General features: G+C 42.9%; 2 protein-coding genes across 4 annotated transcripts; one reads left to right on the top strand and one right to left on the bottom strand.

The window, feature by feature from the left end:
• The first annotated feature begins 1471 nt into the window (after nucleotides 1-1471).
• errfi1a (ERBB receptor feedback inhibitor 1a) lies at nucleotides 1472-18720 on the top strand. Of its 3 annotated transcripts, XM_034585714.1 has the most exons (5): nucleotides 1472-1621; nucleotides 1863-2035; nucleotides 15019-15224; nucleotides 15424-15513; nucleotides 15708-18720. In XM_034585714.1, the coding sequence occupies exons 2-5, from the start codon at nucleotides 2000-2002 to the stop codon at nucleotides 16714-16716; spliced, it is 1341 nt and encodes a 446-aa protein (XP_034441605.1). In that variant the 5' UTR covers nucleotides 1472-1621; nucleotides 1863-1999; the 3' UTR covers nucleotides 16717-18720. The 3 variants fall into 3 exon arrangements, with proteins under 3 accessions (XP_034441605.1, XP_034441606.1, XP_034441607.1); XM_034585715.1 differs by lacking the exons at nucleotides 1472-1621; nucleotides 1863-2035 and adding an exon at nucleotides 9424-9607; XM_034585716.1 differs by lacking the exons at nucleotides 1472-1621; nucleotides 1863-2035 and adding an exon at nucleotides 12332-12570.
• Nucleotides 18721-22226: 3506 nt separating this feature from the next.
• Nucleotides 22227-23727, bottom strand: LOC117761227. The gene is made up of 4 exons (XM_034584923.1): nucleotides 23531-23727; nucleotides 22728-22798; nucleotides 22558-22628; nucleotides 22227-22447 (listed from the first exon to the last, which is right to left on the bottom strand). The coding sequence occupies exons 1-4, from the start codon at nucleotides 23725-23727 to the stop codon at nucleotides 22406-22408; spliced, it is 381 nt and encodes a 126-aa protein (XP_034440814.1). The 3' UTR covers nucleotides 22227-22405.
• Between the last annotated feature and the right edge of the window lie 62 nt (nucleotides 23728-23789).

The raw sequence follows: 23789 nt of genomic DNA, 5'->3' as shown, positions 1-23789 counted from the left end.
GAGATGCCACTATCACCAGGGCAACAAGTAAAACAAACAATGTGTGGGTTTTGTATGTGTATGAAACACTAGACTCAAATCAGCCAGCCACACAAAATGCAGTTAGCGGGAGCAGAAGGAGGCCTGCACCCATGGTTCAAGCTGTATTTTCAACCACGTCCTGCCTTTACGAGACAGAGTGGGTGGTGGGAGTTTAAAAACTGTCAGACTTTTTTTAAATCCATGTTTACCACAATGGGAAGCTCTGTAAACATGCGGGTTCAATACAACATTATTCCAGCAAGCTGGATTGCGATTGGATGCGAGGCTCACTAAAGTCTTTCCATTGAGGAGCTGACTTGACGCCGGGATGAGCAGACTCCCAACTGTTTAACTTTTCCCAGGCTTTTTTGGTAACATTGTGCAACGGAACAGTGACAGGTCATAATAACTTTGGGATGAAAAGTCCAGACTGAAATGTTTTGCCCGGGTGTTTAAATTCAAAAATATATTAAACATCTAAAGCTCCACTGTTGGATGGTGGTCAATCTGTCATTGGTTTGCTGCATCTGGTCTCGCTGACTTGTACTAGATTTCCCAGAGAATAATTCATGAATCTTGATGAAAAGATCCGGCACAGGTGTTTGGTTTGTTAGCTGGATTATGCAAAAACTACTGAATGGGTTTCCACGAAAGCTCTTGGTGACCAGGAAGAACTCATTAAATGTTGGTGTTGATCCAGACAAAAGGGCGGATCCATGATCACTTTCTTTAACATTTCCAACTATTCCCCAGGGAATTATTCATGAATCTTGACGGAAAAAAATCAGGCCTGTTTCGAGGACTGATATCTACAAGTGTGTGAAATCTGGTGCGGACATAAAGTAAAATTTGAATCAGGCAGATTTAAATGTGGTTCCATCCAGCATGTTTGAATTTATGGGGACCGTTGGGCCTTGGGGGAGGTATGCGCTCTACTGAGTCCCATTCTAGTTCAAATACTGACAAACACAACTTGGCCCCTGGGCTGTTGAGAAACTGTGTCAAACACAGCACACACTCGAGGAAAGATTTTAGATTGTGTCACAGTGTGGCCTCTGTAGGCGAAGGAGAAGGTATCGACACATCCAATCAGTAAAACACCCGCGAGAGAGCTGGTAAGAATAGATTTATACACACCACATGTGTGTTGTGCACAGGTTAGAGTGCACACCAGCTGTTGCACCTGTCGTAATCACTGGCTTATCTCAATGTCCATAGGAGGGAGGGTTTTTATCAGCTTGGCTACACAAGCTGAAGAGAAACAGAGTGTACACCGAGTGACCAGCCAGATGAAAACAGGAAAGAAAGGCCCGCTGCTAAAACAAACAAAAACATCAGGTGTTACACATAATCGCAACCGCTCCTGCTGATAGCTGTCTCGAACAAGAACTGTAAATATTCTCAGGATGAATGACGATCACAGCTCACTGGTCTCTCAGATGTCTCACTTTGGCATGTGAAGGAAAGTAACATCTCTTTCAGGAAGAAAGTTTGTCTCTTTTTATTTTGACCATCGCACAGAAATGAATGTTATGCAACATGGATACAGTGGATAAGAGAATAACAAGCACACAATGTGACAAATGGTGGGTCATAAAGAGTGAGTATAACTACTGTCCAAAGAAGAGAACACATCATTCGTCATTCCTAAATGTCTCTGTAATTGGAATAACTCATCTTCTTTTTTTTTACATTGAAGATGTGGGAAGGGAAATGATTATATGAAGAGAATGACAAAGTCCTGCAGTTATTCATTGCTGAGGCATGCTACAAATCCTCACTGTTGTAGGAGTGACCCTCATGACATGTGTTATGCATGACTATGAGTCTTCTCTTTGCAGGGTCGTATGCAACCGTCTGTGGCTCCGGTCGTGAAAGCTGTTGCCGGTGACGCTCCTCTCTGCTCTGCCGCTCCGGCTCGGCGCCAGGCACCACATCCTGGAAAGGAGACCCCGTTTAATCATCCCGTGCCGCAGCCATGTGTCAAGCACACTGCATGAGTCAAGGCTTGGTGGTGAGTGTGGGTGTCTTCCCTCCTGTGACTACTCCCTGATCCATCTTCCACAAACTCCCTCACACACTATTCTGCTCTAACTCCCTGTTTCTGTGCGAATCATCGAGTCAATACAGTGAATGTAGGTTCAGCCTGAGAAATTCCTCTTGACTTCTCCACCGTGATTTGACTGAATACTACACCGGCATTGGAACAGCATGACACGGTTCTGTTTGCCAGCTATACAGCCATGTCATATGAGAGACCTGCATTACGTCACATGAACATGCGCCTATGCAAACACAACAGGCCGGTAGAAAGTAAGGAGTGGTGTACAAGTAAGGTGTTCGCTGTGGGCAGGACGTCCAGTCCGAGTCTTTCCCATTACAAAACTCATTCCTCCGCCATGTGTCTGCTGTTCGTCTCAGTAAGAGGCAACCAGGGACTAGCAGAACGCATCCAGTGTCATGTCTGCTTCTTCTCACATAGAGTGCCAACAACATGCTGACATACTCCCACGAAGTGCCGCCGGCGTCCTGAGTTCTGCTCTTCATCCTGTGCTGATGTCTTTTGCCTCACTTGCACTTGTGCATTTGGACATTACTGTACGTGAAAGCTCATGAAAACGAACTCAACACATTTCAGCTTGGAAGAAGCTTTATCTACTCTCTATTTCCCAGGATGGTTGAAAGGCCAGAGGAAGCAGAGCTGTTGTTGTCTCTCTTGGCCGGGTGCTTCCTGTCCTGGGACAGGGCCAAGAAGAGATATCCCTGAAAGGAGCTGCTGGAACAGGGGAGGGAAGAGCTGGGTGTGCTGGACCCCTTTCAATGACTTACAATCTTATCTGGGCTGAGTTTGGTATGCATCACTAGTTAGTGCTGGGCAGAGTTTGGGAGAGTGTGTTAGAGACTCCCTGCCCCCCCTACTCATTAGAAACACAGTATTACACAATTAACAGAGCTGCAAATATCGTAGCATGTATTTCACTAGACTTGCATGTAAAACCATCTTTATATCTTGAATTTCTCAGCACACAGAAGACAGACACTGACTTTGACTGCTGACTGTTGGATTTATGGATTTGTTTGGTGTGTGCAGCGTTCCAGAGAGATTTTCAGAGGAGCTACTTTCAGCATTTTAATTGGCTTGATTAAGACACATTCTAGTGGGAACATATCATAAAAGGATTGCAGGATAAGATCAAAGCACACACTCAATGTGCAGCGGCATTGTTTTATATAAACAACAATTTTCTATGACACTTCTTTACGTTCATGTGCCAAATATCTCTTTATATAAACTTAACGCTCTTTATGTAAGCTATACTTTTCGCTTAAACTGTCTTCCATCTTGTTCTCCTTTTGCCTTCTACAGCATTTTAAGATGATTACTTTCGGTTTGAACTCTAATCTGAGCAAACATTTGGAGATCCGAGTGTCCTTTTCTCTCATTAATAGCACAATGGTGGCCCGAGAGGCTCAATCTATGGGGAAATGAAGCTGTGTGTGTGTGTGTGTGTGTGTGTGTGTGTGTGTGTGTGTGTGTGTGTGTGTGTGTGTGTGTGTGTGTGTGTGTGTGTGTGTGTGTGTGTGTGTTAATCTCAACATTGCTGCTGCTCTTCCTCCTTCCTCCTCATCCAGAAATGGAGAGAATTAGATAATGAGCTAAGGAGCAGAAGGGACTAGACTATCACTGGGAATCAGAAACAGCCAAGCTCATCCTTTTTTTTGTGATTCTAATTATTTTTTGTGCAACAAAACAGTGCAGCGTACCACAAAGCAGAAATAGTACAGATCATTTAGATGATGACCCAACATTAACATCAAATAAAACTGGACACTAGCCATTAATTGACATGTGGCAGTTTTGTAATACGAGTCCTGCAGCTGTGTTGTAGTCTGTGTCATTGTTCTGTTGCAGAGGAGGCAAAAATCGTGGAGCTGAATCTTGCCCCAATGTTACAGATATTTCATACCAGAGTGGGTGAACCATGGAACACTCCCATGTGATTGGTAAATGGATGGCTGGAAACTGTCGCCCACAAATGAAGGACAGAGATGTTACGGGCACACACGCTCATAGGGAATATGCTTTAATCTGAAGCTTGGTGCTCAAGTGTATTCTGAGTTATTCCAGGGTATTATGTCAGCATTTTAATTAAGGAGGGCTAATTATCAGGCCCAGAGTGAGTCGGGGAGAGACATGCTTCAGGGCCATCGTCTGATGTCTAATATGTTTCATCTCCCTTGAAAGCATAATGATGTTTGCAGCTACTTACCCTGAGTTCTGACATGAAGCTATTGCTAAAAATCATGTTCCTTTTGTGAAAGTGCAGAAATTATTCATATCTTAATTCCTTTTGAAAATGTCCTCTGCAGTCAGACACATCCAGGGCCTGGTTCAGGTCACGGCAGATAACATACACAGCTCTTTAACACAAGCAGAGTGTCATGGTGAGTCTTACCCACTTCAATGTGCGGCCCTATTTAAAGCAAGTCCTTCAACAAAGGCAGTCTGAGGTCAGAGGAACACGTATGTGATTGCGTTATCTACTGGAAAAGTTTAAATTGATATTCTCTTCCTGTGCGGTGGATATGAGTAATTATGTTGGGGGTACTGTACAGTAAACACAGTTTTAGAGGAAGATTTGTGGGTAGCCAGTGTTAAGTATAGACTATTACTCTCACAGTGTTGTTTGAAGTGGACAAAAAATTGTAATGTTTGACTGGAGCCTGTGCACATCTGCCTTGCCTAACTGTAAACTCGAGTATGTGCTGGCGTCAGCGTGTGCACACGTTTTTCATGAGTCAATATGAGTTTATGTGCACGTCTGTTTGTACAGCAAAGTCTGTTTTTTTACTTGTTGAGGAAGTAACAAGCTATACTGTGCCCCGTGAGTGCGGCGCACACCTCCCACACTCCTTCAGGCTCCAGAGGCACTTCCAGTGTTTGGTCTGGGGTGGGTCACCGGCTGATTTACTTCCTGCCGGGGACCACAGCAGAGTGCCGAGGACAGCGTCTGCAGGGTTTACCAGAAGGTGGAAAGACGACTAAGATAAACTCAGATTTTTTTATTTATTTTACAAGACCTAACAAACATTAATTCTACATTTCATCACTTCTTTAAACTGAAGCCATACAAGAACCTATTGTTAGATTAATGAACGCAAGCTTGACCTATGTTTTACATGCTAAATCAGAATTAGACTGTGCCTTCACTTGTAACACAATTTAAAAATAGGGTGAAGAGCGGCTACAACCCATTATTTGTCTGCAGAGCTGAGAATAATCTGCTGCTCCAGGATAATTACAGCCCTTAGTTAGACGTGACATTGAATGTTCTTTTCCACTCGGAGTTAAATTTATAAACCATTTAAAGGTGGCTCCAGTGAAACGTCTACTTTACTTCCTGTTTGTCTTCATCTTGGGACTATAGAGTGGGAAAAAATACTTTTTAAGGAGAAAATAGAAACAAATATGATCAAATATGAAGATATAAGATATAAACATGTAGAGGGGCAACACATCAAAAGAATAACCAACAAAGCGTGTAAGTGTGTGGTTGAGCCATCACAAGAGCCTTTGAACTGTACTTGAGGGACTGACACCATTATTCAAAACAATCTTCCCTTATTACATCTGCCAAGGAGGTTATGTTTTCATCTATACGTATGTTTGTTAGGATTACGCAAAAATAATTTCACATCATGTCCATACTCTTTGTCTGAGCCCTCCTGCCCTGAACAGAAGAATTTGTCCTCATTTAGCTCGCTTAACATTTTTATACTAGCATCCAAACATGATCAAAATTGCACATTTTGATTTACAATGGTGACATACGTTCAGTTTTTTAGTTTTTATTCACTGAGAAATTGTACAACCCACCTATGTGATAACTGATAACAGATATCTATGATTATCATTAATCATTGCACACAATTATTTTAGCATAGCCTTAAGAGTGTGGCATTTGCTTTCTTCTACATATTTTTTGTGGGCATAACAGATACATTTTTTGAATCGCTGAATTTAAGTAGGTTTTTGCTTGTATTTTATGACAGTAAACAGTAAGTTTATGAGAACAAATGTATTTATATGAACTAAAGACTCAAGGTGTCTGTAAATAAACCCTCTGATGAAGCTGTATTCATTGCCTCTTCAGAATTCTCCGTTGCATTAACTCTTGAGAAAAGAAACAAGTGGTGTGATGGAAATGTTTAGTTATTCATCTGGCTTAGTTTTCACCATGTACCCTCAAGGCTGTTATAGTCTTTACCCAATTGCTATTGAGTTTGTGACACGACTCAACTCTGCATGTCCACCCACACACAATTCCCTCCCCGGAGCGCCACATTTTGCACCAAATGTATGCGTCTGCACAGCCCACCTGCTTGTCAGGGATGGAAAAATGGGAGCCGGACCTCATCTACATTCTCCTGAGCCCATAAGCTCGCTCATTAAGAAGCCTGTGTGAGAAATGGTCCAGAGCCTCTCTGTTGTTAGGAATTAATGCGGCTGCGGCTCAGCACCAGATCAGGTAGTCTGGGTGACTTCATCAGGGGCCCTAAATCCATGTGTGAATGGAACAAAAGGTGCTCTGACAAAGCACATACTCTGCCCTGAATGACTCAGTCCATGTCATCGAGCTCTGCCACATGCACACGTTCACATGCTCTCACACCCACAAATAGGAAAACAGAACTTGTTCAGCTCACTGACTTCAGCTCATCTGTGGACTGCAACCTTCATTGCACATGTGTTTTCCTGTCCTCCTCGTCTGCCTAGAGAGCAATGCTTTCTTAACCCGGTGGCTACTGATTTATATCTGAGTGCCCCCTTTGATGGCATTCCTGCAGATCTCCTTGGTGGAGAACATCTGAAATCTTTATCAGAGAAGCTGGGGGCCTGGGGTCCCACTGCGTCCTGTGTTTCTAATATCCCTCCAGATGGAGGCTGGACCAGGAAATCAGGGGAAAGACAAACTCCCACAGCAATCACTTGTTACTTAAGATGAATAGATTGCTACATTAAGCGAAGCCTTAACCCTCTCCCTCGCAGACTGACATCAGGAACACCGGAAACCTGGGATAGTCATCGGCCAAACGCCAGAGACTCCTGTTTTGGCTGTTTGAAATACAATACAGGCATTACATTGCGGGAAATTCATTATGTGTTCCTTCTCGAGACATTTTATGTTTCAATAACGCAGCCAAAACAAAAAAAATCTAAATGTAGGCAGGAAGATAACTGATGTTCCCCTGCACTAGATAAAAGTTACGAGGCCCGGAAACAAGGCATATTAGGAGCGTGTTTCCATCTGTGTCAGTCAATCCCGTATAGAGCTCCAGCGGTGCAGCCTGTGAGCAGAGTTGGCTCTGAACCAGCGGCTGGAGAGAGTCGAACCAGCGTGACGTTCTCCATCACACCACAGCTGTCGTTTTCACAGCTTCTCCCCCTAACATCAGACACAAATGAGTGTTTGTGTGGGTGTTTATGTGCGACTGTGAATGTAATCTACAGAATGTTCCCATTCTTTTTTTACTGTTTCACAACGTAACACTATGTAAACTGTGGTGATGATTACTAACGTGACTTTGATTCAGACTCAGTCATTGGATTAACGTACCAATAACTCCCCCGGTCTGTGTCTGCAGTGATCCTCAGGTCACAGAGAGTAAACACACCCTGTCATCATCAAGGAGGCGGACTGGCTCGCTCCACCCATTACTAACAGCAGGCTGTGGCTGCACTTGAACCACTCGAAATAACAATGTTGAGGAGTGATGCAACGATGACTCGCTGTTGCTGCTTTTGATTATAACGCGCTCCAAAACAGAAAATACCTGCGTGTGAGGCAATTTGCCCGACAAATACCTCCATTTCCCAGAAGTCTTTGAACGAGCACAGGACGTGATTAATAACTGAGGCAGCCAGGGGGGACTCTCAGGAGTTTGGTATGGTTAACAAGTAGAAGCGCTTTAATTTGGTCATATTTACATTGTAGTGAGAGATGACAGCCCGTTGCCTGGGGATTTGTGTTGTGTTTCCACGGCAGTAGCCAAGTGTGTGTGGGTCTGCCAGACGAAACCACGATCCAGCAGTAATACGCCGCGATGTGTCAGCCCAAGCTTTGGCTGTGGTGCTCACAGCTGCACGGCCTGGACGCAGCACTGGAGTTCAGTGTGGACTGTGAGGGAAGGACACAAACACATAAAGTGTGGCAATGTTTTGCAATCTTCATTCTTACAACAATAAGCATGTAAATCCAAATCGATTTACCCCAATTATCAGGACCTATATATTCTGAAATCCTCAACTGTGTAAATTGTTCTAACTTCACACGCATAATTTCTGCCACAACCCACATAAAAAGGAAGAGAATGAGTACAGAATAAACAACAGAACAAGAAAAGAGTTCTCCACCATTGTCATCTCTGCAAATCTATCACTCAGTATTTGATTAATCTGTGCAGAAACATGTAAAAACTAGAATGACACTGAGGCCCCTGATCCGGATCCACACCAATGATTAATGGTTTCTTTCCTGACCCATCCTTCTACCAAGTTCTGTTGAAATCCTCTCAGCTGTTTTTGTGTAGTCTTACTGACAAACAAATAACCAAACATACAAATAAACCAACAAACAGTGACTTCATGAAATCACTGTGCACGGCCATGAGATAATCCAACACATAACCCTAACACCCACCCCCCCCCCCAAAATGTACCTTTATAAAACAAGGTGTCAAGAATTTTCTGGTCACAAAACACATGACCACCATTTATTTTCTTAAAACTAGCAAACCTTACTTTAAACCAGTTGTTTGTTGAATATAACAAATGTAAACAGAGCAAATACAAAGTGTAACACCATCCACTGCAGTCTTCCAAAGGCCAACAGGCTTGACGTCACCTCACAACACTGAACCTTTCGCTGCTCTGTTTATATCAGTGGTGAACTTTGGATGCAGGACGCATATACTTGTAATTTAATTACCTGGGCAGGCAGGGGCAATCAATGCTGTGACCTCCACAGTGAATAAATCATTTACACTGATGATACAGTGCTTTTTTTGTTTTGTTTTTAAACCTTGTTTCCGACTTAACTCCACCCTTCCTGTTGGTGAGGGAGTCATAGTAATCAGCTGAGAGACTGTGGCGTCACATCATAACTCTACCATTGTGCTGTGAGTGAGCGTGAGCCGCAGAGGGAAATTCCTTTCAGCTCATGGCTCGGCGGAAAAGGAGAAGGAGCGAAAGGTGTCACTTTTTAGGTTAGGGAGGTGTGGCTGGATGTGGTGGAGAAATGTCAATGTGAGTCATGAAACCAAAGAAAAGAAATCTAGTAAGTAATTTTTCCAGGAAAGGATATCCTCTTTCTTTCATCTGCCATCTCAAACTCTCATCAGAGCTGCCTCTGGCTGAGGGTGCTTATCTCCCTCCCTGACCTTTTTTTTCTTCCCTCCTGACGAACTTTATAAGGCGCTTCCTGTGAGTGATGACATCACAATGCAGCTCACAGGCAGCGAGGGGAGGGGGGCTGAAGTAGGAGGAGAGACGGTTTGGACATGAAGCCCGTTTATGCTCCTGAATGTGAGTGTGAGCAGGAATATGCACAAACACATTTAATATTGAACTGGATTTATACATTTTTTTCCCTTTTTAAATGTTTGCTTTGTTGTTTCTTCTGCTCAGGAGGTCATGTTTTGCCTCGTGCTTGTTTGCTGGTTTATTTGTTTGTTTAAGCTTAAAAAAACGATTTCCAGTGAAGTGTTTGAGGTCATAAAACACTTTTGGAGTTTCAGGTTGTAAACAGCGCTGCACCCAAATCCAATACAATTACATGCAAGAACTCGTGATAGTTGCAGTTACTGCTGCAGTAACTAGGAAGAGGACAGAGGACATTTAGGCAATAAACATGGTGTAAATAACGCTGTTTTGAGTCTTTTGTTTTTACGTTTGAAGAAGTGGTTGCCATTTACTTCAATTGTATTGGATTTGCCTGCAACACTGTTTACCCCTGAAACTCCCAAAAGTGTTTCGTGGATTCAAACACTTCACCCCTCCATCCCCATGGGGAGTAGATAATGAGTGAATTCAAATTTTGGGGTGAACTATCCCTTTGAGGTGGTGACCCAAAATTAGGATAAAATAATCACAATTCTCAACAATAAAAGCAGAATACAATATAACAAACACACAAAGCAACACAACACAAGTTTGCATGTTACAAAAACAATAAGAATCAATGAGAGACAAACGAAACCGACAACAATGCTGTGCAACACCTGCAGAGATTATAGATGAGTGTGTCCTGCACCAGTCGTGACCTGAAACTTGAGCTTGTCAGTTGAAAATAATGTTTGTGATGACTACTGTAAATTTCACTGGGGAAAATATTCACCCATTGCTCTGCTGCTCACATGGTCAGGCGGAATCCCAAAAATGTGCCTGTGAATTATAAAGTGGGATTAGCGAGAGCCCGGTCCATGCAGGGGCCAAATATGTAATGATAAGCCCCTTGGGTTTGGGGGGCCCCTGTGTTCAAGCTGTAAAGGATTTACGAACTCTGGCACAACAGCGCTCTGTTCTCTCTCCTCACTCCACACTCTGCTCCGCTCTCTGCCACCATTGATTCAACATACGAGTTGTTTGTAGTTATTGTATCGGGGTGTTTGGTTAGTGTGCATGTCAGTGCTGGGTTTGTTCAGCTCAGTAGACATAGTTAATGCAACACCAGTTAGGGTCTAAGTTGGCTAAGTGACTGGAAATGGAGGGAGTGAGGGATTGCACGTCCCAGATCTTTCTTATTTTAATCTGCGGGGAAACCAACCTTGATGTCTCAAATCTTGATGTTTTACATTGTGTCAGGTAAACATCATGTCCAGCAAAAAGAAAAAAGGCCCAGAGTGATCTGATAAGAAGAAAGCTGAGCAATCTGGGCTCCATTCAGTTGACGGCAGAATGCTGTGCAGATAAGAGACTTTCTGGCCGTGAGTCTTTGCCTGTTGTCTGCCTTATCTCCCCTGGAGCCATCCCCATTACCGCCTCTGTCTCCCTGCACATCTCGCCTTATGCAGTTCACTTCTGACTGCAGCGTGCATGCTTGTTATTTACAAAGCCACACATTTAAAATATAACACTGGTTATATTTGAAAGGCTAAACTTTGCAGGATGTTGCTTTCTCCTTCAAGGAGCAGCTGTAAAACATCAACCTGTTCTTTTTCGAGAATGATCCCGGAGCGTGCCTAGAATTTAACAGCCTCCTTGCAATGTACTTTAATTAAATCACAGAGCAGCTACTGTTTATGTGTCTGCTCTGCTGATCCCACTGGAACAGTTTGTCAGCTGAGCGTGTATCCTTGTGTTCACACTTCCTCTGACTGCGGGGTTAAAGCCGGTGATAAATGAAGCTCTGCAGACTTTGAACACATCAAGTCGACTCATGCTTAAATTAGCCCTGCGTGTATATGTGTAGTTTATTTCGTTCATTTCCGTGTAATTTAAAAGCAATTTTGCTAAACAAAACAATACACTTATACACCTGTAGGCGTGCCATTAGTGAACAAGCAACCGGAAGAAGAAAAGTCCTATATTACTTACAACTTTCATAAAAATAACATAACATAAATACAGATTGCCAACCCTTTTTTAAATCTTTTTTGTACTTTTTCGTCACTCTAGCTGAGGGAAAGGGCAGAGGTCTGATTGGTTGACCATAATGTAAATATAACTCAATAAGTTCATACTGTCACTGTACTCATTATTTTTGCTTTAATTTGTTTTAATGACTAATTAAAAATGCCAGCTTCACTCCACATGCAGTTGGGGTGGCTGTGGCTCAGGAGAAAGAGTGGGTCGTCCACCAACCAGAGGTTTTGCTTGCCAAATAGTCCTCGGGCAAAATACTGAACCCTAAATTGCCCTTGATGGCTGTGAGTTATGAGTTATGTATGATATAGAAAGTGCTTCACGTAGACGCACGGTGTGAGTGAATGGGTGAATGGCAAAACTGTGCTGTCAAGTGTTTTGAGTAGTAATCAAAACTGGAAAAGCGCTACACAAATACAGATCATTTTACCATTTCACAGAAATACACATTTGCCCTTAAAGTAGTAGCGTTTGTGGCATTTTACGCATGACCAATAATATGTTTACGTCAATTACACGAGTGACTCTGTGCCCGTCCATCTGAACTCCAGCGTGAGCGGTTAAAGAGACACTGGCGCCAAATGCAGACTGCGCCTTTAAGGGCAAGTGCGCAAAGGCGGAGCCACAGCGCGTCTCCAGCGAGCGGAGGCTTTAAAAGGCTCCGTTCACTACAATGCTCGACTTGTCTGAAAAAGTGTCACAGTGCAGCCGGAGCGTCAACAATCCGCTGGCGCCCCGATCCTGATGGAATAGGAGTCGGAAGATTAGAGACTCACAGTGAATTCTCCCCCCCCCCCCCCTCCAACCCGTCTCCACAGACAGAGGAAGGCAGGAGCGAGGATCTGTATTTACCACGGAGGAGTGTAGGGGCTCAGCCGGCGGAGGGAAGCTGGAAAGTTATTTAGGTGAGTCCACACAGTGATCTGAAATGTCCTGGTGGAGGCTGCTGCTGCTGTGTGGATCCTGCCTGTTGTTTTGTATGTTGGTGCCAGCTCCACACATTGATGCAACTTCAGGCTCCTTTTAAAAATATATATATATTATTTCCACGTTTAAAATCTTGCTGTTTTATTTTTTTTACGCACAGAGCCAGAAGCATGGATGATGAATTTGCCTTTTGAGTTTGAGATTTTTAGGATTTGAAAAAAATATGTTAGAGAATAAAGAAGAAGAAGCAGATTTAGACCGCCTTTAAATAAATAAACAAAAACTGGGGATATATTTTTTTATATTTCTTTTAGGCGTTCGCAAATTATAAACTGGAGTCATTTTCTGTTTGGGTTATATCTCAGCGTGTCCTTTCCGCCTAAAGTAAAAGGAAATGCTCATTCATTGTGTATCATCATCAGGTGGCCTTGCCAGATAGCTGACTTATGTGTTGTGGTGTGAGTCACCTGCCTGCTGGAGGGCTTTTTAACCATTACATTATCTCAATCCGGTAAAGTGAGGGGGTGTGCGCGCTTTTCGCTTGCCGCACAGGTAGAGCGGGTATGGTTGCTCGGAAACCGCTGCAGGGGTGACATGAGCGGGGTGTGAACTGCTGCTCTCAAGGCCTGTGTGTGACTCCACTACCACGCTGCTATCTGCTGGTGTTTGACATCACTGCTCACCCCAGCAGACCTCCTCACTCCCCAGCAGCCATGTGTCATCTGCACACACAGATGGAGCCAGTCCACCAAAAGAGCCAGAAAGGCCAGAGGCTAATAATAGTGATTATAAAAGAAATAGAGGCTCATTCTGTGTTCAAATGGTCAGAATTGGTGACTTACACAATCCTCCCTTAAGAGGGTCAATGCTCTGCATGACTTCACATCATTTGTTTAATCCTGTTGCCTGTAAATGCTCCTATGGTTAACTGCCAGGATGAACTGTCTTTGCACCTGTTGCAAGAGGAAGCACGGGCCCCTGGGGATTCATTATCGAGGATCATGTTGCTTCCCGTCCCCCAGCCGAACCGAATCGACGGCCCTGGGCGACGGGGGGTGGCGTGCCTTGTTGGGCAGTTTGGCTCGGGCTGATGCCCCAAGCCTTCTTGTTGTTTTAGAGCTTTGTTTCTCGCCAGCTGTCAGGGCAGCACATAAATATGGCTCATAGGGGACCAGGAGCGAGGGGGGCCGTGTTCTGCTCAGTCATCACTCCCACATTATAAGGAAGACAGCGTGTCTCCGTGTGTGTGCACACACCTCATTTGTGGTCTCCAGCCGAGATAACCATGCACTGGGGTTATGGAGGCACCTGTTTCCCTGCATTCTGTAAAACAGGATTAATGCTGTTAAGACGACTGCTGGTCCACTCAAGTCATGAGATTTGCTTCAGCAATGCACGGCTGGTGTCACACTGAATTCAGACAAGGTGTATGACAAAGACACCTAAAGTTACCAATGATATTATTACACTGTGGACTTGAACATTACATTTTCTGACTTTCCTGGGACATCATGAATTGGATATTCCCAAAAAAATGTATCCTGTCTATTGCTGAACCCACAAATGTCACCGTGCTGCAGATTTTCCTCCTCTGTGAATATTGTATACATTGTTTACTCAACTCCGACGCATACTTGACGTGACACAGACATTCAGGTGATTTGACATGAGGAGTTCTTGCAACATCAGGTATATCTGTGGTAACAGGAGAGTCCCATCCTCTGCTGTTCAGGACAAGTTAGATTGCAGCAGCAGAGCACAGCACATTCACGTTTTAAAATAAACCGTAAACCTGTTGGGATTCGACGTTACAGTGTGTAGAAATGCAAATCTGAAAGCTGGTAAAGCTGATTTCACACCTTGAAAGTGAGGTTTGTAAGTGAGTATAGAAATTATTTATTTACTCAATATACACCAACACCTTTCGATTGAAATATCACATCAGTTAAAATTTAAGCACTTCGTGCTCTCCTCATTTACACCCGATGACACTTTTCTCTTAAAGTGCAACAGATCCTAGCAACCGTTTTACTTTGTTGGGGACTTATTTTCGCTGTTGATCAAGAGTAGTACTTTAATTCTCACTCGGAACATTATAAACAACTGTGTTCTGTCCTCAGGGCGCATTCGGACACAAGTGTCTAAAAGTCCTTTGAAACCAATCTTCTGTCCTCCCTCATTTGTGTCCTCGCTTCTCATACAAAACAGACAAGGCCATAACTAAACATTTGCCACTATGGTGGGCAGCAGAGCGGGGGGGGATTTCTGTGCCTTGTTTTGTTTGTGTAATATCAGTATTTTGGTTCTTCCTGGCTTCACTACAGGATGTTATTTCGTGCTGCCACATCATCTGTGTCTGTCCATCTGCGTTTGCTTCCAACCTCCTTTTAACAGTCATTCTCGGTTGTGTCTTTGCTGTGTTACAGTTCCACCAGAGGCAGGGGCAGCCAGCCGGGCGATCTGAGTGTTTCCTGGCTTTGATGCGACCCGAGTGTACCTGGAGCATGTCCACAGTGGGCCTGACTGCCCAGGAGATCTCTTTTCCCATAGAAAACCCCTTCCTGCGGGGCAGCTACTGTCACAGCATGGCTGGATCCAAATCCTCCTGGAGCTACCGCCCAGAGCCAAACAAGTGAGTGTTGAGAGGTTAGGACTAGGAGTAATCCATTAGGGGGAAATTGTCAGAAAGGAACAATTTTTTCTTTAATTCTAATCTGCATGACAGGCTTAAATTGTATGGTCTGAGTCTGAGATTATTTGTACATTACAATGAAACTTTATTAGGCCGGAAAAAAGTATCTAAGAAGATTAATTTTTTTCCTCTTTAACAGCTTCTACTTCAGTATGGAGAGCGCACACACAGAACACAGCTCTCCAACCCAACAAAAGGGGCTGCCTCCACCGTCTCTAAGTTATGACAGTAAGTGCATGATCTATCACCTTTATATTAAAAGGTCCTCTGAAATAAATACAAATATGACATAATAGATTTTATTGGTGATTTTCCAGAAATGGAGAGAAAGTTTACAAGATCGCTTGAAGTTGTAGTAGTAACAATTGTTGTTAAGCAATCGCCCTCAACGTCCTTTTTTTATTTTCCTCTGACAGGACATAAACACAGTCCCAACACACAGAGATTACCTCCAAAGAAATGCCGGCCCTCCCATCTCTCCCTGTCCTGCACTGCTGAACCCTCCACCCCAAGTCCTGCCGACGACGACCAGGTGGTCCCCTCATTCCAGAGGCTCTCGGTGTACGAGTGCAGCAGCCCACCACAGACACCGGGCAGATGCTCCAAGCCTCTGCCCCCCATCCCTCCACAAACAGACTTCTCCCATGAGCAGGCCATAGACAATGAGGTAGAATTTTTCACGAGTACGGACGACAGCTTGTGTCTGGTGTCCGATCAGGGTCCCAAATCGTTTCCTTTTCGATATGGAGTCCTTGGCCGACGGAGCTTCAGGGACTGCGGGCAGATAAACTATGCTTACTCTTACTACGATGGCCCATTAAGACCACAAAGCCAGAGACAGCCCCAACAGCACCCTCAGATGCATCCTCCACAGGAAGTACGGGAACAGTATGAGCAGCAGCAGCAGCAGCAGCAGCAGCAGCGTAAGGAACCCCCTCAGCCGGTGGTCTGTCAGAGACAGCAGGACAAGGCTCAGAGGAGGCTACGGCGCTCTCACTCAGGCCCGGCTGGATCCTTTAACAAACCCTCGCTGCGCCTCGCTTGCCACAAACGCTACACCAACAGTATGGATAAACCTGAGGTGCCACCCCCTATCCCTCCTCGAACAAAGACAGCAGACTACCGCCGCTGGTCAGCAGAGGTCTCATCTGGGGCTTATAGTGACGAAGACAAACCACCTAAGTTGCCCCCAAGGGAACCTTTTTCCAGAGGCAGCTCTCGTACCCCCAGCCCCAAGAGCCTCCCAACATACACTAATGGAGTGATGCCTCCTACCCAAAGCTTTGCACCAGATCCTAAATATGTGAGCTTTCGAGGTTTACAGAGACAGAACAGTGAGGGCTCCCCCTGCATACGTCCTGTTATGGAAAACGGTGAGAAGGTCAGCAACACACATTACTACATCCTGTCTCAGGAGACTCACCTCGTGTAGAGACATTTTCTTCGGAACATGGACAGCTCTGCAGCTCGCGACTGCAACACCAGAGGATTTACTCTGATTTGAAGTTTTGGTGGAAGTAGCAGAGGACTTTACTGTACATGAGCAAAAACCACTTGACAAAATGGTGAAACTGGACACTAACAACCCTCAAATTGCTGCTTTTACTGTTTTTTTTATTTTTATGAACCCCTTATGTATTCTGATCACACAGGGTATGTGCGCACTGTATTCAGTTACTGGTAATGTTGGAGTAGCCGTCACAATCGAGATACCTTACATACAAATCGTATCTCTGATTAGGCTGTGGGCAAAATTCAACACTGTAGAGCTTATTTTTGATATGATTTTTATTTTATTTTATGACATTCAATAATGTGCTGTTTTTGCTGATGTTGTGGTTCAGTCAGAAAGGGACAAGCGGGCCTTGGCCCTCGTGTGCTCAGTATTTTGTGTCTAAGGTTGAGGCTGTTTGATGCTGCTTTCGTATCTCACTGGGGACAGAAGGTCAGTAATGTCACCACAGATCGCTTAATCTATGAAGTCTAAACACAAGCCCAATTACTTTCTAACAAAGTGAAGGATGTTAGCACGCAATTATCAATTCTGTTTGCTATTATATATCGACACTGATGGCTTCTCCTGCCTTGATGAAGATTCAGTCTTATTCCGGCCTATACTATGTCTGTGTAAATTTGTGTTTCCCACATGGCACATTGTCATGGTACATTTTGTCCTGAGAGAGGGGTACATTACTGGTAGCTATGCATGTTTCCAATGGAATGTCTAGTGCAGCTTACATGGTGTAGTTGTCTGTTGATGAGTGTGTTTGTGTATATTATATGTGCATGGACGTGTTTGTGCATACGTGCACGTGAACAACGGTCGGAAAAGTGTTGCGGTGATTTGTAAAAGAGTGACTTTCTACGGTGAAGTAGAGAATTGTCAACCATATTTGTTACTGTGCTCTGTTTGTTGAGCTCAGCCCTCCTCAAAGTGCACACATTTGTTTGCTTTGTTTCAGTCGCCAGGTCCGTTCTCTCGCACAGAAATCGACCTGTTGAACATAAATGAATGAATGTATGCTCTTCTTACTGAAATTCCGTCAAACAGTTGGTGGAGCTTTTTCTTTTCTTGTTTTGGTCAAGCTGTGAGTCATCGCTTGGAATGAATTTGCCTCAAATACTACCTCCCTTTGATATTAAATCCTATACTTCATATACTCCCCATTTTAAATTGTGTCCTAAGGCGAAATCATGACATCGTGATCTACAAAACATGCGGTAAACGGCTCCATACGTGACCCGGGATGAAGCTTAAATACGAAGCTACAAAGTCAAGTATAACCGAATATCCTTAAACCAAGAGTTTTTAGATCAGGCAGATCTCAGAGATGTGAGGCTAACCTGTTAATACAGACACATTACAAAGACAGTGCAGGGTTTACCTACCTGACACAGACTTTCCTGTTCTGCTCATGCATTCCTGCCTTACATGATTGCAGTGGGTGTGGTCTGAGAGACTTTGGCTGCTGGCAGCCTAGAAAATATATGAACTTTTATTGTTGTAGATTATTCAAGAGGCATCAGGATGATATTGTAAATGTAGCATATGTATTGAAGTAACCCTTGGTGTTCAAATTGGGAAACATAACTGCTAAGGTCAAACGGTCATTGAAGTATACTTCTTCCCTCCCTCCTGCTCATGGACCCTTGCCAACACAATCTTGCTTTTGACTTAAACGTTTTTTTGAGGAAAAAAAAAGTTTACATCACACACTGATACTATTTAATCTTAAGGTATTCACATGTCTTATTAGAAATGATGAAACTGAATGAAGTTTATTGAGACATAACTTCTCTGCTGTGGTGAAGACATGCACTGGGAGAGTAAAGTATGCTGTGTACAGTATTTAACTATTCCATTTGTTATTATGGTCGATAAGTATATAGTCTTTAAAAAAAGAAAGCAAAATAAAATGACTTATTTATGAGCCTGCTTCGTTCTGTTTCTTAAATCTGTCAAGAGTGAAGTGTCAACTCAGCTGTCTGGCCTGTTTTATCACCCACACACACCCTCATGCTGTGCCTTATTGTGACTGGCCTCTATCCAGAGAAAGGAGAGTGACTTACAATGGTCGACTGACAGGTGTACAGTATATTGCCTTCCTCTTCCTGGTTATTGCAGTCTCCTCCTGCATGACTGATTAGATGCTCTGTGGCAGCCAGTTTTGCACCCACAAGTTTTTGAAGCTCTTAACAATGTTGCAAACATTTTAATCCTGACTTGAGTCCATGTGGTTAGGCATGGAGCCGAAACCACAGCAAACGACACATGACATCCGAGGCCAATTAATTACTGAATACACAGCAATTCAGCTGCGCTTACGGCTTCCACCGTAACCTCGCAGCAAGGCAGTGACCATTTCTGTAGGTTCGCTGTGCGGGTATAGCATTTGATTTTGCATTATTCTCCCAATGAAAACAAGAGGCAGCAGACGGAACTATCTAGGCCACCTGGCTGCAAACCCTTTTACTTGTTTCCTTCTTCAGCGAGCTGCTAGGTGACAACATGGGTGGTGACTATAGCAACTCAAAGAAAGACAGGTTGCTCATTTTAAATATAGTCAGCTGGAGGCAAGAAAGATCAAGTGCCAGATGAATTAACAAGGTGTGTGGTTTTCTAAATTAATAGAAAAGCAACACACATTGTTGCACCCATGTAACACTAAAAGGTGCTGTGATGCAGAGGGAAGAACTCGCTTGGACTTCAATTTCACTATCTTTATGACTTCTGATGTGAGAAATGTTTTCTCAGACTGACCAGAAAGGCACAAGGGATCATTATGATTCTGTGTTAAAGTGAGACATTTTCTACACCATCTGAAATATGTGGCTGTTGTCTGTTCTTTCTTTGTCTTGTCAAAAGCCACAGGTAAGCAAAAACCCTCCTGACTGAGCTTTTCCTCTCTGTCAACACAACTTGAATCTTAACTGGGTTTTGGCGCTGACTTGTGTTCATCTCAGGCATCGAGGACAAGAGATTTAACTTCCAGTTGACGACATCAAATATATTTGTTTCCCTCAGTTAATTACAGAGAAGTCCTTGGCTGGCACTGTTGATGGATTAAACTCATTTTAATGACAATGATTATTACAGTAATTATGATTACTGCATTTCTCATTAATTGCTCCACAGGCTCTGGAGAGTAGTCTGCAGGAAGAGAACCTTTCTCTTTGCTGTTTCCGGCTCATAACACAAGTCTGCAGTGCTGCATAGATCTGCAGAAAGATTCACTGGTAGAGGGAATACTGTTTAACCAATAACAACCTAATAATGTGTGACAATGAGAAGTGATAACTAAAACACCAATATAATAAAACTCATATAGTAAATATGTAAAATGGACAAAATGGAGTGATAGAGATGGTTCTACATCTGCACTGAAAAACTCAGTGATGAGAAATTGATTTCTGAATTCTGATACATAGGAAGAACAAAATGCTATCTTTAGTAATAATAAAGATAATAAATAAAGAGTTTATGCACAGATTATTGTTATACTGAAGGATCTCACTCTGAAAGCAAATTGAATTCGAATAAGAAGATTCAAACACAATATACACACAACAAAAAACTAAGTCATTTCTGCCTCTGACCCAGATTCACTTTTATTTATATATCTTGTCAAACGTGTACGCTTGTATCTGTTATGTACACGACAGATACTTTCTGCTATATCCTAACCTGTCATATGTTCAAAGGGGGAAAAACTGGAGTTTATGTGTTCTGTTGCTTTTGGGTGGGATTTTTCTGGGTCTTCTGATCTCCATCCCACTTTCCAAATATGCACCTTGATTGGAAAATATGCAAATTGCTTACACTGGTTGCAATGACCAGTTTTTCTTTTTATTTGGGTGTAACTTTTCATTTGCTGTGAAGGGTGGACATAGTTGTGAATATTTAACTCAGGCTGAAGTGCTGCAGGTAAAATTTTACCCAGTTCAAAGCACTTGTTTTGAATATGTAGTCCATCTGTGAACGTAAAGAAACTGGTCACAAATCTGTCATTAGCCACTAGTTGGAGACAAATAGCCATTTACCCTTTCAGATGAAAAGACAACGAGAACTCTTTATTTCTGTTGTGGATCAGCAAAAGAGATTTACAGACGCAATTTAAGTGGTCACTAGGAATAATATTGGACTGTCGTTGAGCCGGGGAACCTGGTTTGCTGTCAGTGCAAATTACCACTGTTAAGGTTATTTAAAGCATGAAGAATTTTCAGATCACTCCTACCAAATCATTACAAATTGAATGAAACTCACTTGATCCCTCTGCCTTTCAATATTCCTCCCGCCTAACTTATTACAAAGGCAAAACAGCAATAAAAGTTAATGCATGTATGCCATCTAGTGACAGGGGATAGTAATGACTCAGCGGGACGTCCATAAGCAACCATCACCCTCTTATTGGGGATAACCAAGCTAATTTGTAATGGATCCAAATACAAATCCCCTAAATCTCTCTGACACAGTTGATATATTGCATGGCTATTGTGTTGACCCAATGTATCAGAATGCTACAAATCAGGGCTACTCGGATATAAGATCTTAAATTTCAACTTGGTAAATTTGCACTGGGTCACATGGATTAGACTGCATGAAAATCAACAACATTTCCAGTCTCAGTTTTTAACAGTTACGAGCTACCACAAGTTGCCTGTGTGGTTTCCCAATGCATCTAATTCTAGAAATTATTCTGTGCACTCTGAGAAGATGTAGACTTGAGGTAAAAACCACCAGACCAAGAATTTTACAATAACATGTCAGCATGTTCCTGTGTGAAGACAACGTTGCTGAAACAACTCCAGGACAAGAGTTTGAGAAAGAGACAGAACGAATTGTCATGAGTCTGGACTTTGCCTCCTGAATGAGGATTGTTTTTGTTTTGATTGTGGAGGGATATTTTTGTTTAGCCTGTACCTGGTTTTCCTTGTGTTTGGATTTGTGTTCTCCTTGAGTTTTCAGTTTCCTGTTTTATTTTGAAGTTTTGCTCCTTGTGTGTTTCCCTACTTTACTTCCAGTCTTTGTCCTGTTTCCGGGGCCCCTGTGATTGTCTGCACCTGTTACTCATGTGTTTTACCTGTGTCCAATCATCCTGCCTCCCCTGTGTGTATAAGTCTCTGTGCTTCCCTTTGTCAGTTTGTCATCTTACATGGCTGTCTCACCACCCTGTCGTCATGTCTCCTCCATCATCCCTCTCTTGTAAGCTCTAGTGTTTCCTAGTCTCTTTATCTGTTTAGCCTCTTTCTGTTTTTGCCTTTTTTTGTAAGAACCTTGCCGTAATTAAAGGACACTTTTGGTTATATTTTTGTCTCTGCATTTTTGGGTCCACCTGCTCCCTAAAACTTGACAGGTTGTGTCTTTTTTTTAACCTTCTGTTTCTCACTGCTAGTTGCTGACATTTAAAGTAAATGCAAACATTGACAAACATTAATAAAACACTGGAGTCTGAATTTGAATGCTCAGTTTTATAGGACACAAGACGCTACAGTTGATTAAAATTGATAAAGCTTAAATAAAATCATCATAAATACTAATAAGTCCCTTCATGTGTTATATACAGTTGACAACTCAAGGAAATATTCGAATCAAACTATAATTGTCCAGACCAAAGCCTTCATTAGGGGTTGATGTCCCACACCTCTGGATCGTTTGTTGTGACCTGAAGAAACAAGAAGGATCCCATATTAATATCAATATGTTTACGATGAGCTTACATTTAGTTATAGCTGAGAAGCGTAATACGAGAATAATGAAGAAAAAAATGAATACCGGCACTTTTCCTAGATGGGGTCTATAGGCCTCTGATAAGTAAGGGTCTTTCATTCCCAAGTTATGGTACGCTGTAAAAAGAATATGATCACGTTAAACCTTGCAAATTTCAAGTCCTTGCTGGGGAAATTCTAAAATATGTAAACGAATAGAAGAAAGCCAGAACACACCTGAATCAGAGAAGTCAAAGAAATCATCCTCCAAAACAGACAGTCTTCTGTTAAAGGTGTAGCTCCTTTTACTAAAATAGAGACATTATGATTAGTTTTACATGTCGGTGTTTGCAACTTTGACCATCGACATAACTGTACTGGTAGATGCATTTAAAGGGATAGCTCATCCAAAAATGAAAATTCACTCATTGTCTACTCATCCCTACGCCGATGGGGGGTGTTTGAGTCCTCAAAACACTTCTGGAGTCTCAGGGGTAAACTTTGTAAGAGCAGAATCCAATACAATGGAAGTCAATGGGGAGTCCTTCTTCCGACGTAATAAAACCACAGAAAAACCACAACATGCCTCCATACAGCTCGTGTGGTGTCATCCAAGTGTCCACAAGCCCCGGCATTCATATTGGACTCGAAACTGCGTCATTAACAACGTGTTTTAAGCCTTAATGTCTTCTGATGTCTTCTGACGAGTTGCATTCAGGGACCGTCGTAAATTCTAACGTCCGCTAGCTTAGCCACTTCTGTTGGACTTTTAGGCTTTAAAACGTTTCGAGTCGAATATGAATGTCGGGGCTTCCGGACACTTGGTTGACACCACACGAGCAGTATGGAGGCATGTTGTGTTTTTTTCTGTATTATTACATCTGAAGATAAGTCACTAATCAGCTACACTGTTTACCCCTGATACTCAAAGTGTTTTGTGGACTCAACACTCACCCACCCTTCCATGCCATAGGGGTGAGTAGATAATAAGTGAATTTTCATTTCAGGGTGAACTATTCCTTTCAGGCATCATAGCTCACCAAATTCCTGTATATTTCCTTTTGGCAAAGACAGCAATGACAATGACAATCAAGAGCAGGAGTACTCCTGCCAATGATCCAAACAGGGCTCCATAGAAACCTGGACCCCTGCGGGAGAATTCACACTGTGGACCATAAAACTGCAGCAGGCTTGACTCAAAGCACCTGGGATGAGAAGAAACAAGGGTGAATTGCATTGATAAAAAGTGTATGTTACGAGCATTCAAGTATATTTAATGGAAGTAAATGTTTTGTCTTA

This window comes from Hippoglossus hippoglossus, chromosome 5 (assembly GCF_009819705.1).
Source record: "Hippoglossus hippoglossus isolate fHipHip1 chromosome 5, fHipHip1.pri, whole genome shotgun sequence".
Classification (NCBI taxonomy): Eukaryota; Metazoa; Chordata; class Actinopteri; order Pleuronectiformes; family Pleuronectidae; genus Hippoglossus; species Hippoglossus hippoglossus.
Note: the sequence above shows the minus strand (reverse complement) of the source record. Positions and strands in the feature narration are given on the sequence as shown.